Genomic DNA, 14,573 nt, shown 5'->3' with positions numbered 1-14,573 from the left:
GTTGGCCAGACCGTGCACCGTTCCGTCCAAGTCGCTCGTCCTTTCTGGCTCGCCACCGAACCTCCTCAGTTCGGAATCTGAATCAAGTCCTAATTTGGCAAAATGAAAAACCACATAGAGTGCGGAATAATAACCATTACTCTCTATTCAAATCATGACATCTTTTTACTTCCACTTTTCAATCTTTTTCACTCTATATCTTCCATATCTATACCCAGATGCAGGATTATACAGCATTCAAAGCATTGTAAATGAGTCTGTACATTTCTTTTTACAATACAATAAGTATTTTACCATGACAATTACCCATCACATCACCTACATATCTTTAACCATAGATTATATATCATGTTTTAACTCTTTTAACCGTAAATAAATAGTATAAAATGAATATTTAACAACTTCAATGCAGTAAAAAACATTATGCACATTACTTTAATCAAAAGCACCTTTTCTATCACAACTGACATATCAACACAAATATGCATCATATGCATCACATCTCTTTCTCTCTAATATGCTCCAGTAGTGGCAATTTAGCTTAACCAGTTACAGCATTACCATTCCAATTACAAGTAATACCTGAGTTAGCTTAGCGGCGCTAGCCGCGATTTGCATTAGCTTCGCGCTAGCTCGGCTAGCGATCATTTTTCAGTTACTTTTCCAGGTTCACAGTGATACTGCAGGTATCACGAAGGGTTTAAAACACTAGGAAACATATCGGTGACTTTGACTGGTTTTATGAACATACTTCAATGAAAGGATTTTCCCACATCATGCTAATATCAACAGCTAAGCTCAAAGCCTAGCCCCTTTGGATTTAGCATGGTTCTTACCGGAGTTTTCACAGAGGCTTAACACGGTGAAACTGGCACTACATTTTCTCAACCACAGAACCCCTGTATCCCTACGCTAATCTGCGAGCGGAGGAATACAGTGCGAGGCCCAGTTGCTGGACGAGAGGTTTACTTTCGGTAAAAACGAAACTTATATCTCTGTATCCTATAGTGCTAAAATAATTTCACCATGCCCGATCTGACCACTTGCTACAGCAATATGTCACATTGCACGTTTGAATTTAAACACAACACACTAACTGAATCTCATCCCCCACCCCAACCATGCAAAATTCCCGGCTGAAACAGCTCTGAACTTGGCTTACTTCCACATTTGGTACTGGTAACACACAAACAGACCTTCCGGTTGAAGGTTTTAGTAACAACAGTAACTTTAAACGGTCTCAAATAGCTTACTACTACTTTTCCGTAGTGTTGTCACTCTTTTTCCTCGTCTCTCCCCGTTACTAGCCCGCGCCTCGTGATAACCCTTTTCCACCGAGGCATTTTGAGGGCCGGTTCGGAGCCGGTGCCCAATCGCGAACCAGTTCTTCCTGTTTCCACAGACAAAGAGCCGGCTCTCGGCCTGGAAAACTGGTTCCCGAGCGGCCCCAACTCCTTGCTGGGCTGGAACCGGCCCCGGAGAAGGTCTTGCTTACGTTAGGGGCTGGGGGCGGGGTTAAAATACGCCGGGGGAAAATACGCCGCTGCAGAGTTTTACTAACGTTACTGTTCCCGGTAAGTTTCATTTTTAAATTGTTTCACCTCGTTGCAAACCAACGACACATTTCTGTTTAGTTTACCAAGCTAGTGATTACGTTCGTAACAGCAGCAACTAGTGGCTTTGCTTCCTCGGGTAATGTAAGCTGACCGGCTAGCTAGCCAGCTAGCATGATATTGCTAACAACAATGTTAGCATGCCACTTTCTGACTGCCGTTGGCTCACTAAACGTTACCAACTACCAACGTAACATAACATCTGTGTTTGCAGCGTCGTGGACACGTTTGTGATTAAACCGCTGTTCTCTGTTCTCTGGTTTTTGTTTGTAGAGCTGTCAAACATCGGCGATATTGAACGGAGGTCCAACCTGCAGATGACTAAACATCAAACACTCCGATCTATTGATCACACACTGTTCTACACTTTAAAAAATGTTGTGATTTTAGTATTTTGTGTATTTTATTGTTATTGTATTATTTGCCAAAATAAACACTTTTTCTGAAGAGACATGTCTGCTATGCTTGAAATTAGCGCTGCGGGGAACCTCAGACATATACAGTGACGTCAGGCCCGGTTCCAGAACAGAATGCCTTGGGGTGCATCTGAGATTACAGAGGGTGCACCAGTACTATACTAAAACCAGCTACCCAGCTTCAGTTCAGACTTCGCTTTTATACACACAGGCCTCTCTACCATAGACAAGCACTTCTGCGTAGTTCTACTGACATGTTGGGACAACAAACATTTACTGTGCTTAAAAGATGGTATCATATCTTGTGATGTGGAGAACATTTCAGCTGCAACATTAGCTTATTGATATCTTAGATAGCTTTGGATATGAGATATATCGCGCCATAGATATACTAAGGGTGCGCGCATTTTGCACACGACACACGACGCGGCCGGCCACCGGCCGCCGAAGGCTATCACAGCAGCGCTGATATAGAGCGACAACATTGCGACCTCGAGCGTGATATTACTTTATACAACAGTTATATTTCGTAAAATGTACTGTTAATAATAATAATAATAATTGACAATAGATTGTGATTTGTTTGTTTATTTAATCATATAAACGGATGAAATTGCTTCCGCCAACAAAAATAGATCCCCACTGAGCGGACTGTTGCCAAGCAACATATAAACAAAACACCATACATAAATGCGGAGTGATTTTGACAGTTTGGTGAACAGTCAGAGTGATGTTGGAAGCTCATATCTCAACGGTATTTAATGGAAATTGTCACAAGTTTAACTACAATTTGTTTTGTGAGCAAGTATTTTATTATTTTTATCATATTTCTAAAAATGAAAATCTTTTTTTTATTTTTTTATTGAGGGTGCAAACTATTTTTTTGGGGGTGCAATGCATGCTTATGCACCCCGTAGAACCGGGCCTGAGTGACGTAATGACGTGGCTCTCTGGGCTCTCTAGCCGGTGGAAACGCAAACAGGTTCTCAGATGGTTCGCAAGTTGAACCAACTGCAAACCAGCACAGGCACCGGCCCGGTTCCTGAACTAGGTTCGCGTTGGTGGAAAAGGGGTAAATCCTGTAACGAAGCTATTCCATCTGTAGGACGACAAACCAACAGGAAGGCTGAAATCTAACCTTTTGCTTTCACATCGAGTCAAGGAAAGAAACTCCTCAGAGAGCATTTATACACAACTATTATCAAAATGCAAGTCTGACCTCCTCCACATGTGATGGCATTTGATCACAATGCATCCTGCATTACCTGAATAACTCATCCTGATACAGATCGCATGTTCATGACAGGTGTAAACAGGGTCTTGAGCTTAACAACCTACAATGTATCTTGAAAAGTTGACAACAATCCAGATCTAAGTAGCTGCACATTGTGAAAATGCATATTAGCATATGGATGGCAACTGATCCAAAGATTGACATCAAGTAAGACTTGGAAGAAAAAAAATGTCCTTTGAAAGAAAAGAAGAGTCCATCTTTCCTCAGGGAACCAGCTCTGCATTTACAAGCATTGTTGTAACCGCTCCACTGGTTTAACAGGAATTAAACGTCTCACTAGAACTCCATTTTACCTATGCAGCAATAGTTCTGATCTATGTGTGATGGCATTACGAAATCAACAAGAGGAACAAAACCACAGCAAACCACAGCTTTGATATAGTCCAGAATTATCAGAAATCCATTCCTGCTTCAAGCTAATCTTAAGACAACCACTGTTGTTACTGCTTGGCTGACTTGGTCCATCCACGTGCTGGATTTTTTCCATTCATCTGGCAATCGCTATCATCATCATCATCTGGCAGGTTAGTCCAGAAACAGCAAAGCTGGTTAACCACGATCTTTAGTCCTGTGACACGTTTTCTAACTCTGCATTGTTTGTTGCATTCCCGGCATGACCTGAACAGCTGAAGGATGCACTTTTCATCAACGATGAACTCTGACGAGCTCCCCAAATCCACGAGGTGGCGTCCGTCGCCCACACTTAACGTAGTGATGAATTCTTCATCCTCCTCTTCTTTAATATCTCTATTTTCTTTATTTTCTGACTGGTTGGCTGTCATCATCTCGTCTTGACTCTTCGGTTTTTGACAAGCAGCATCTATTTTCCCTGACTCCTTTTTATTTTCAGATGACTGGACAGAAGGAGCAGCGCAAGTTTCATGCTGAACTTCTTCAGGTGAACTCATTGCAAAGTGTCCTGATGCACACTTTCACAGGTTTGGGTTGAAGAGCTCCTGGACAGCTAGGGTCTTTTCTCTGACTTGGTCTGAAGATAACTGATGTACAACCGTTAAACGATGGCGGATAGCGTCTTCACGCCTCCACACTTTGCTTCATTGGCGGTGGTTGTAGTTCACACCACAGCGAGCTGAGACACAGACCTGACCTGCCTATCTGGTGAAAGTAAACCAACGATACTGGACAGGGGCTGGAGTCGAGCAGCGCTTCTTTCTCTTTCTCAGTTTAAAGGGTGTGGAGGTCGATGGGCCCTCACTTTCATCATACCGGTCACGAAGAAAAGTAGCCACCTCGCCGTGGCTTTTCAGTCTTTGAAAGTCCTTCTGCTGAGTCCAACGACCAAACGCTGAACCAATGTTCACTCTGGTCTTGCCCCGCCTTTTGTCATTTAGCACTTGGGACTGGTACCGAAATGCCGTCCGCTTACCGTCAAACTCAGCCATTATTCCGTTTTTTCCACACTCTCCAGTAGGTAGTTGACGCGCATCTCTGACAGGCACGGATTGGCTAATAACAGATTGATACCTGATTACTCAAATAAACAAAAGAAACGTCATGAGACATTCACAGACCATGAAAAACATGGGACATTTTATTACCTTCCCCAAATGAAGTGAACTTATTTATTTCTCTGTATTACTTCAAGGTTATTTCACCATATAACTAATTTAACAGGCAATATTGCAAAATATACTGAATATTTGTAAACCCAAACACATGAGATAACATATCATTTATAGCAGGGCGGTACAATTATTATTATTACTCAAAAGGAAGACAAAACACAACTGAATAGAGATGAATGACAAAACCTGTTCCTGACTGGTGGGTTGCTTTAAACATTTTTTTTCTCTCCACTAGGTGGCACTGTAACTCTTGCTGCTGGTGATGTTGGGACTCTGAAACTCATTGACGCTGAAAATCATGAGCGTGTTCTCATCCTGCTCAATGTGGAAAGTGTCCAGAGAAAACTTATATTGTGATATGACACTATAAATAAAATTGAATTACTGGGTTTCCACGGTTTTATTGACAATGTTATTATAGTTTGCATGACGAGTACTTTACTTGAGATTTTGGATGCAGGATTTTTACTCTTAATACTTCTACCACTACCTATGTGGACTCCTACAAAATATGTTCACACACAACCAGTCCCGGCGGCATGGGCGGGCATTGGCTGGCCGTGCCCGCCCTGGGCTGGAAGCTGTTTAAATTATTTGGGTTTTGTTTTTTTTACCTCGGAGTGGCCAACGCTCTACTATTCCTATCTCGGTTTGTCGATCATACAATTCAACCAATCCAACCAACGAACCAAGGCAACTAGCTGGCCAATTACAGGTGTTGGGGGGGGGGCGGGTCACTGAGTTAACAACAAGTTATTTAGCTGTGGTGTTCGGCATGGATGTCCGTAGCTGCGTTTCAAAAACAGTTTAGCTGCGTTTCAATAACAGTTTGAGTCGCCCTCGCTCACTTCCCCTAAGCACTTGCCCTCGGGGGAATCCCGCCGCCATCATAAGGGCTGTTCCATTTCTCTGAACAGCTGAAGTGAACTCCGTGAGATCGACCCTTGAGGGCTGAGTGATCGAGTCAACAACGATGGTCACTTCAGAGCTGTATATCACCCACAATGCATTGCAGTGGTGCACGAAAAATATGTCCATGCGGTGGCGATAATGAACCTCAAACACCATTGTCTGCTGTCTATTCACCACCAAGGAAGAGGAAGAAAGAAGAAAGTAGAAAATGAATTAAATTTTATTCATTTTATTAAATTGTGCAATTAGACTGTCTGTTGCAGAGTTATGGCAGAGCCCACCGTTTACAAGTGTAAGTATATAAGCCGACGTATTGCCATCAAGCGCAGAATACGTCTTTGTCTCAATGAAATGAGTCTCGGCATATTCTGTGTAATTTGGAATAGGCAGTATAGCGCTACTCCAACAACGTGTGGTTGATGCATGATTGTCTGGGCTGTTAGTGAACGAGGGCAGGTGTGTTCCATTTACCTCTTTCACTCCCCCTCCGTCCACTTTCCCTCTGCCCTCCAAGTGGCCTCCGTGTGATGTCATAGCAAGGGCTGAGGGCAAGTGAGCGAGGGCGACTCAAACTGTTTTTGAAACGCAGCTCGTATTTTTCCCCAAAAAATATGCGGACAAGAAGTGAGGACGCGAACGGGAGCGAGCAGGAAGCAGCGATATTCACTTCTACTAGAAACGTCAGCACCGAAGTCAACCGTAACACTGGAGTAAACATTCATGCTAGGAGAGGTAGCTCCCTAGCTGCTGTAGCTACCTCTCCTAGCATGAGTTCAGTGTTCAGGTTGACATCAGTGCTTCTGTTTCCAGTAGAAGTGAAGCTGTATGGTGCTATCTGCATGCCACAACCCTTGTTGCCGGTCTTCTTGAATAAATGCTTGCATAAATGGACACAGCACTACACTATTTTGTTTGTTTTTTAGATTTTTGGATGAACTGCCCCTTTTTAGTAAGAGGAAAATTACTTCTCCGCACTGTAGCAGTGGTCACAAAGCCATTGTTCTGCCTGAAGCAAATAAAATGTAGGTTGAAAAACTTTGCCCCCCTGAAAAAATGTAATGCCCCCCCCCTAAAAAAAATGTCTGCAGCCGGGTCTGCACACAACTAAACTACATTGTGAGTTAAATTTTGAGGGAAATGTATTTTGTTGTAGATTAAATGTGAGGATGAACCTCATGTAATCTGTCTGTCTGTCTGTCCGTCCGTCTGTCCGTCTGTCCGTCTGTCCGTCTGTCTGTCCCTGCTTCCTAACGTTACCACTCCACTGACCAGGGAGGTTGACTGTAGAGGGGAACCTAGAAGTCATAGTTTGAAGTGTAGACCCACAAGTGACGGTATTGATATGTTGGCTCACTGTGGTTTTGAAGCATCGAGTTTAGCAGATTTGAAGATTTTGGCTGGTGCCGAATTTTTGCAACCAGTGAAGGAAGTGACCATATTTGGATCGTGAAAGAGGAAGGGGTGGATCTGATAAAAACAAGCACCCCGAGCGGCAACCTGACTGGATCTGGATCCATGTGGATTCTGGTGTGAAGCTGCTAACAAAGTTAGCTTCATGATTCAAGGTCAACTTTACAGCTAAGTGTTAAAGTCATCTTAGTAGCTAACTGCATTGGTAGCATGATAGCGACCTGTCAATCAGCAGGTAGCCCCGCCCCCTAAAGCATCCCCTGCTTTCTGGTCTGGTGGACTCTAAATGGACCATAATGTACTAAATGAACATCATGCTGGATTGAAGAAGACTTGAAACTAGAGATTGAGACCATAAACTCATGTTTACTGAGATAATACATCAAGAAAGAAGTAGGAACATTTTCTCATTGATTTCTATACAAACAGAGAGGAGTCGCCCCCTGATGGCCAGTAGAGAGAATGCAGCTTGAAGGACCTTTAGCTTTGGTTTAACTTTTGTGAATGGGAGGTTAAGGTCGGGTTTAAGTGGGATAACAAACAAACTGTCATTGTGCAAATTTGACAATAACAATAAAGTGAACCTAGTCAAGCCAACTGCTCTGTCCTATCTGCCGTCTCCCTCCCATCTGTATGAATGGACAGATGAGATCATTCCAGAATGAGGATGTCAGAGTAGGCGGTTAGCTACATCCTCACAGCTCAGCTACTATAAGACCCTGCCTGCATCACCACCAGACAGTTTTTTGGAGGACCAGACCGACCAGAGTTATCGCCATGGGAAGCAAACTGATTGGGCGCACTCTGCCAGGTCAAGTAACCTGTGAGGATGCCGAGATAGATATGAGCCGGGACGAGTCAGTGCTCATTCTCATCGATCACTGCCGGGACATGAAGCAACAGGAGACGCGCCTCAGACTCATCACTCTGCTGCTTGTGTTCGGCTGCACGGCTTTATTCATTTTTAACATCTGTACTGACTTAATTCAACGGGAAAACCCTGGAGCCAGTGGACAAGAGGTGAGTTTTGGGTTGATTTAAAGCTGTAGTCTACGATTTGAAAGGTTTGAAAAAAGCAAAATACATGCATGCATGTATGACCTTGAGGGCAATGTTGGTATGTAAATGTATAAGATTTGTATTAACATAGGTGGGTTGTATCCACATTTTAATTCACTGCATCCTGATAAAGACCGTACATTTACAGAGAATTAATCTCAATCTCAACCATGAACTCTTAATACAGCTGTTGTGATGAAGTCCACTCATTCTGACTATTTCACAAACTACAATCTGTGGGGTTCATGTTCAGGATGTTAACCATGTGTCCCAAAGTGTTGATGTGAAGTGATGCCTTCGTAATGTTTTTTTCTAAACTTAAGTAAGAGGTTTTGTTGTCTAAACGTAACTGTTGGGGTACTGGCAGGAGCAGATTCAGTTAGTAATAGATAATTATTAATATGAATAGGATTATTAATATAATTAATAACAAACGGGGCACCACCCTGAAATCAGGGAAAGATAACCGGACCTGTACTCAGCCTCTTATACAGTCAGGGGGTTTGTACTCAAATGCCAATAATTAATAATAACTATTAGTATATCAGTACACACAGTTGAAGGAATTGTGAATTCTTTGCAGAGAAGGGGTTGATATCATTCATTCTTATACAACATTATTAACACAGCAGTATGCTTAAAAGGGGTTTATTAACAATAAAAAAATAAACATACACTAAGTCTAAGTGGCCTATCTAACTAAATACTATAGTGTGTGTGTGTGTGTGTGTGTGTGTGTGTGTGTGTGTGTGTGTATGTGTGTGTGTGTGTGGAGAACAGGTTTCAATATACGTGTATAATTAGTGTAATATATGTAGAGCCGTTAGGAAAGTTGGATTAGTGAGCATGCAAACTGTCTGTTCTAGATCACTAACAACTGAACTAAGGTTACACACTTAACTCAACAACACATCAAAACAACACATCAAACAGAAAATCACTTTGAAACATTAATGTCATCACATTCAGTTTCTGTCCTAAGCTATTCCCAGATTGTTACCAGTCCTTGAAGAAGGGTTGGTTGTTCCCCTGAGGAAAGGTTGCTGTCTTCAGGTTCCTGTGAGGAAAGTTGCTGTCCTTGAAGTTGTTGATGGAGGAATTTCTAGTGAGATGCACCTCGACTAGGAATTCTTGTCTTTGTTGCAGAAGCAGGCTCCAACAGCCAGCTTGTTGGCTGTTTTGAGGGCGCTGCTTGAGGACTTGAGACCTGTAGTCCAAATCCCAGGAGAAAGAGGAGACCTCTGTTTAGGTTGAGGTCCCAGTAGAAAGAGTGACAAGACCTGATCTGAATCTTCAGAAAAAATTCAATCTGCATCCATCAATTGTTATATAGACACAAACCCTGAGGTCCCAACATTAACTAAGAGGTTTTGTCTTCTAAACTTAACTAAGAAGTTTTGTCGTCTAAACTTAAATAAGAGGTTTTGTCTTCTAAACTTAACTAAGAGGTTTTGTCGTCTAAACTTAACTAAGAGGTTTTGTTGTCTAAACTTAATTAAGAGCTTTTGTTGTTGAAACTTAACTAAGAGGTTTTGTCTTCTTAACTTATCTAAGAGGTTTTGTTGTCTAAACCTAACTAAGAGGTTTTGTCTTCTAAACTTAACTAAGAGGTTTTGTTGTCTAAACTTAAAGGTTGTATCAGCGATTCTGGTTGCCCTCACTTCCGTTGCGAGATCCAAAACAAACAGAGCCAGCTAGCCCCTCCCTCGCGTGTTTTGAAAATGATCATGGACGCGCATTTTCATGAACGTGATTGGTTGGAATACTGTTTATTTTGCTTTTGAGGTGTTGGTAGTACCATTTGTTTGTGCGATCTCGGAGCCTAGGCTGCCTAGAGAGACGTGTTTTTTTGACGGCCTGCTTATGGGGCGGGCAGCTAGCGGATCGTGAGGTAAAAACAGATGAATGTGATCATTTATGTTTCGGCCCAGAATCGCTGATACAACCTTTAATTAAGAGGTTTTGTCTTCTAAACTTAACTAAGAGGTTTTGTTGTCTAAACTTAATTAAGAGGTTTTGTCTTCTAAACTTAACTAAGAGGTTTTTGTTGTTGAAACTTAACTAAGAGGTTTTGTCTTCTTAACTTATCTAAGAGGTTTTGTTGTCTAAACCTAACTAAGAGGTTTTGTCTTCTAAACTTAACTAAGAGGTTTTGTTGTCTAAACTTAAAGGTTGTATCAGCGATTCTGGTTGCCCTCACTTCCGTTGCGAGATCCAAAACAAACAGAGCCAGCTAGCCCCTCCCTCGCGTGTTTTGAAAATGATCATGGACGCGCATTTTCATGAACGTGATTGGTTGGAATACTGTTTATTTTGCTTTTGAGGTGTTGGTAGTACCATTTGTTTGTGCGATCTCGGAGCCTAGGCTGCCTAGAGAGACGTGTTTTTTTGACGGCCTGCTTATGGGGCGGGCAGCTAGCGGATCGTGAGGTAAAAACAGATGAATGTGATCATTTATGTTTCGGCCCAGAATCGCTGATACAACCTTTAATTAAGAGGTTTTGTCTTCTAAACTTAACTAAGAGGTTTTGTTGTCTAAACTTAATTAAGAGGTTTTGTTTTCTAAACTTAACTAAGAGGTTTTGTTGTCTAAACCTAACTAAGATGTTTTGTTGTCTAAACTTAACTAAGAGGTTTTGTTGTCTAAACCTAACTTTCGTTTCGTCACGTAATGACGTCTGGATTGACAAAAAAACTATTTCCGTCGAGCAACACAAAAGAAATGGACAATTCCTGTGTCTGTGCATGAAAGCATTAGAGTCAAGTGAAACGCTGAGACTGCGTTGTGTTCCTTCATTTCAGCCTGTTTACTTGCCCTTTGCTGCCGGTATTGTGTGAAGACCACATCACATTCCTATCTGCTTCACAGTGTCTTCAATTTTAGTTACAAAAATCATATTTCAAAGTTGTTTTGTTTTTATGGTTGAGGTTTTTGACTTAAAAAAAAGCTTTTACTGCCGCCCCAATAGAGGTGAATGGAATGTAGTTTGTCTCATGGTAGCTTGTGAAATGCAATCTAATGGTTTCATGTACACTTGAATGAAACACATTCTTGTGATATGCAACATCCAGAGAGAGTCCTGATTGAAAACGTGTTCTCACTTATTCTTAGAGAGCAGCTGGACAAAGTCCCGCCTTCTCCAAGCAAGACAGAGTTCCCCCTGCAGGTATGTGTCACAGACTTTACTCATTCTGGTCCTTTTGTGTAACTTTCACTCCGTCTCCTGTTTGTGCAGCGTGACGCAGATGACGGTTCCCCTGAAATATGGGCGAGCAAGCAGCATTGTGTTGAATCTCTCTCTCTCTCCTCTCTTACTCACTCTCCAGATAATCGAACAAACTCCCAAAGACTGTGCATCAATCTCAGTAAGTGTTTTGTATTCTTGAGATTTGAATACCTCCTGCATGACTTTTGTTTTGGCTGATAGAGAATAACACAGTGTTTATGTTTATGTACACGTTCATGTGTTTTATTCATTCCTTATGTAAGGACCATAAAATGAAACAGGAGTAGAAGGAACATTCCCATGGAAATCAACGTAGCAGGATGTTCAACACAGCGTCGATTTTTATGTGTACCGTTGCCATAGCAACCGCTGTGGCCGATGACTTGTAAAGTGAGCGAGTGTTAAACTCCCTGAGGTTCCCAGCAGAGACTACCAGTGGAGTGGTAACCTTAGGAAGCAGACAGACAGACAGACAGACAGACAGACAGACAGGTAGTGACAGACAGACAGACAGGTAGTGACAGACAGAAAGAAAGACAGGTAGTGACAGACAGACAGACAGACAGGCAGACAGACAGACAAGTGGAGGTCAGACTACGTTATTTAACATCCTACTACTTTGTTCAGACATTAAAGCTGTGGAGGTAGCAGGCTAGCGGCTAGTTAGCTACTGGCGTGTGTCGTCACCATAACAACTAACAACAGTCACCATTATCTTTTCTACTTGTCACATGACCACTGAAAACAGTTAATTGTCTGTCCTACGGCTCTCATTTCTTTGTGGGAGACGTTGGTTCTATAGGTGGAGGGGTTTGTTGATGAAAGTTGGTGAGGAGAGCAGCCTACATATACGTCACCTGACTCCAGATCAGCTAATAGCCTGGTTTCAACTATTAGAGTCACTATGTATATTCGTAACAATATGTATCATTCAAATACCTTGTACTTAAATGTCAAGATTTGGACCTGAATAAACCAACAAGAGTGTATTTGCTCTTTAAGTGAAACCTGGAACTTACTGTGTGTCTCCTTCTACAGAGTCTGAGTCCGAAATCAATGGGCCTGATGGAGTATACATGAGATGGACTGGCGGGTCGGATGAAGAATACAACAAAGAGAAACGTGCCATTGTGATTCCTGAGGACGGCTTCTATTTTGTCTATGTACAGATTGCTTTAAGCTGCCGTGAGAAGGAAGCATCAGGCTTCATGAGCTTCTATACAGCGCTTCACGTCTGGAACGAAGCTTACAACCAGAGCCGTCTCCTGATGGACGCCTTGGACGGTCTGACATGCTCAGAAGGCTTCAGGAACCTGTTTGTGGGCCAGATTTGTGATTTATTAAAAGGAGATCATGTGAGCGTGTGGATCGGAGAGGGCTACAAACTGATCAACAAATCAGACTTTGGTGCTTATCTCACATAGAGAACACGTTTGGTGAATGTAAATTCCTGCCACATGCCATCACACTGTACAATAACAGCTGCTGCTACACTTAAATTTCCCAGCTTGGGATCAATAAAGCATATCTATCTATCTATCTATCTATCTATCTATCTATCTATCTATCTATATATATATATATATATATATATATATATATATACACACACACACACACACACACACACACACACACACACACACACACACACACACACACACTATATTGCCAAAATGTATTCACTCATCCATCCAAATGATTGAAATTGTTGTTCAATCACTTCCATGGCCACAGGTTTATAAAAGCAAGCTAGGCATGCAGACTGTTTCTTTTTTTTTTTCAACCCTTTTTTATTGGGTTTTGCAGATGAGTACAATTGTATTAAAACATTTACAAAGAGTTAAGTGGTCATTTTTTCTTATAGAAAAAACAAACAAACAGGCAACAGAAAACAAGAGTGAAGTATTGCTGCGTACCTGAACAACTCACAGAACTAGAACAGCCATAAAAAGAAAAATTAAATAAAACAAATAATTAAAAAAAAAGTAGGACTGGGACAGAAATAGACATAAAAAAAGAGAGAGAAACACAGGCACATCAGTCAGGTAATAATAAACTGCAATTGAGATAGCAACAGACTATATAAACGTACTAAATCAGAGTAGCGGCATGTGACCCTCAACACAACAGAAATAACATATCTACCCCTCTAATTTGCTTCTGTCATGTCAGTCAGGGGTGAGTGGAAGATCTGTCATCTTAACAAATTGTAGGAATGGGCCCCATAATTTCCCAAATTTCCTGGAGCAGCCAGACGGGACAGTCTGATTTTCTCCAATTTAAGAAAATAAAGGGTGTCTCTGATCCAGTGGGCATGACAGGGCGCTTTTGTTGATTTCCAATTAATTACAATTAGTCTTCTGGCTAATAGGGTAGCAAAAGCTAGTACATCCTTTTTTGGACTTAATGAGGGAAGGGGGAGCAACCGCAAAGAGTGCCCTTTATTTTCTTTGGCTTTATTTTCTCCCCAACTACCTCTGACAGGGTATTGAAAATCTCAGTCCAATAATTATATAGAGATGGCATAGAGATACAATGCCAGAGCGTATGAATTAAGTTTGCGGGATATTGCTTACACCTATCACAAGTTGGAGTCACACCAGAACTTAGCCAGTCGAGCCTTAGTATAATAGGTACGGTGTACAACTTTGCACTGAATAAGACTGTCTTGCACAAATACAAGATTTATGTACCTGTCTCAAAATCTATGTCCAGACTTCCTCAGATACTGCCACCCCCAGGTGCTCCTCCCAGTGTGACTTAATTCAGCCTAGGGGCTCTGAACGTGAAATATTAATTTGATTATAGATATATGAGATAGAGCCTTTAAGACTAGGGATTGGTGTCAGGAAACTGTCCACAGCGGAATCAGATGGTTAATTAGGAAAGCTAGGAAATGTGTCATGAACAAAGCCTTGTAAATATCTAAAGAAATGTTGCTTAGGAAGTGAGAATTTATCTGAAAGTTACTGAAAAGTTGCAAAGACATTATTATTATACAGGTCTTTAAAGTTATGAATACCAAAATGTGTCCAACATAAGAAAATACCATC

General features: G+C 41.6%; 1 protein-coding gene across 1 annotated transcript; it reads left to right on the top strand.

Moving 5' to 3' along the window:
• The first annotated feature begins 7,990 nt into the window (after positions 1 to 7,990).
• Positions 7,991 to 13,828, top strand: LOC311029618 (uncharacterized protein). Its single transcript, XM_084034841.1, has 4 exons — positions 7,991 to 8,251; positions 11,403 to 11,457; positions 11,618 to 11,656; positions 12,556 to 13,828. Exons 1-4 carry the CDS (start codon positions 8,009 to 8,011, stop codon positions 12,939 to 12,941), a joined length of 723 nt encoding a protein of 240 aa, XP_083890967.1. The 5' UTR covers positions 7,991 to 8,008; the 3' UTR covers positions 12,942 to 13,828.
• Positions 13,829 to 14,573: the final 745 nt, after the last annotated feature.

Source organism: Eutrigla gurnardus (genome assembly GCF_963514095.1).
Source record: "Eutrigla gurnardus genome assembly, chromosome: 19".
Lineage (NCBI taxonomy): Eukaryota > Metazoa > Chordata > Actinopteri > Perciformes > Triglidae > Eutrigla > Eutrigla gurnardus.
The sequence above is the reverse complement of the archived record's forward strand: the minus strand, read 5'-3'. Positions and strand labels throughout refer to the sequence as shown.

Bases quoted from the DNA above. Each gene is read 5' to 3' on its own strand.
- LOC311029618 (XM_084034841.1), top strand. From the start codon at position 8,009: ATGGGAAGCAAACTGATTGGGCGCACTCTGCCAGGTCAAGTAACCTGT. The intron at 11,458-11,617 runs GTATGTGTCACA...CTCACTCTCCAG, and splicing joins AGACAGAGTTCCCCCTGCAG to ATAATCGAACAAACTCCCAA. The intron at 11,657-12,555 runs GTAAGTGTTTTG...CTCCTTCTACAG, and splicing joins AAGACTGTGCATCAATCTCA to AGTCTGAGTCCGAAATCAAT.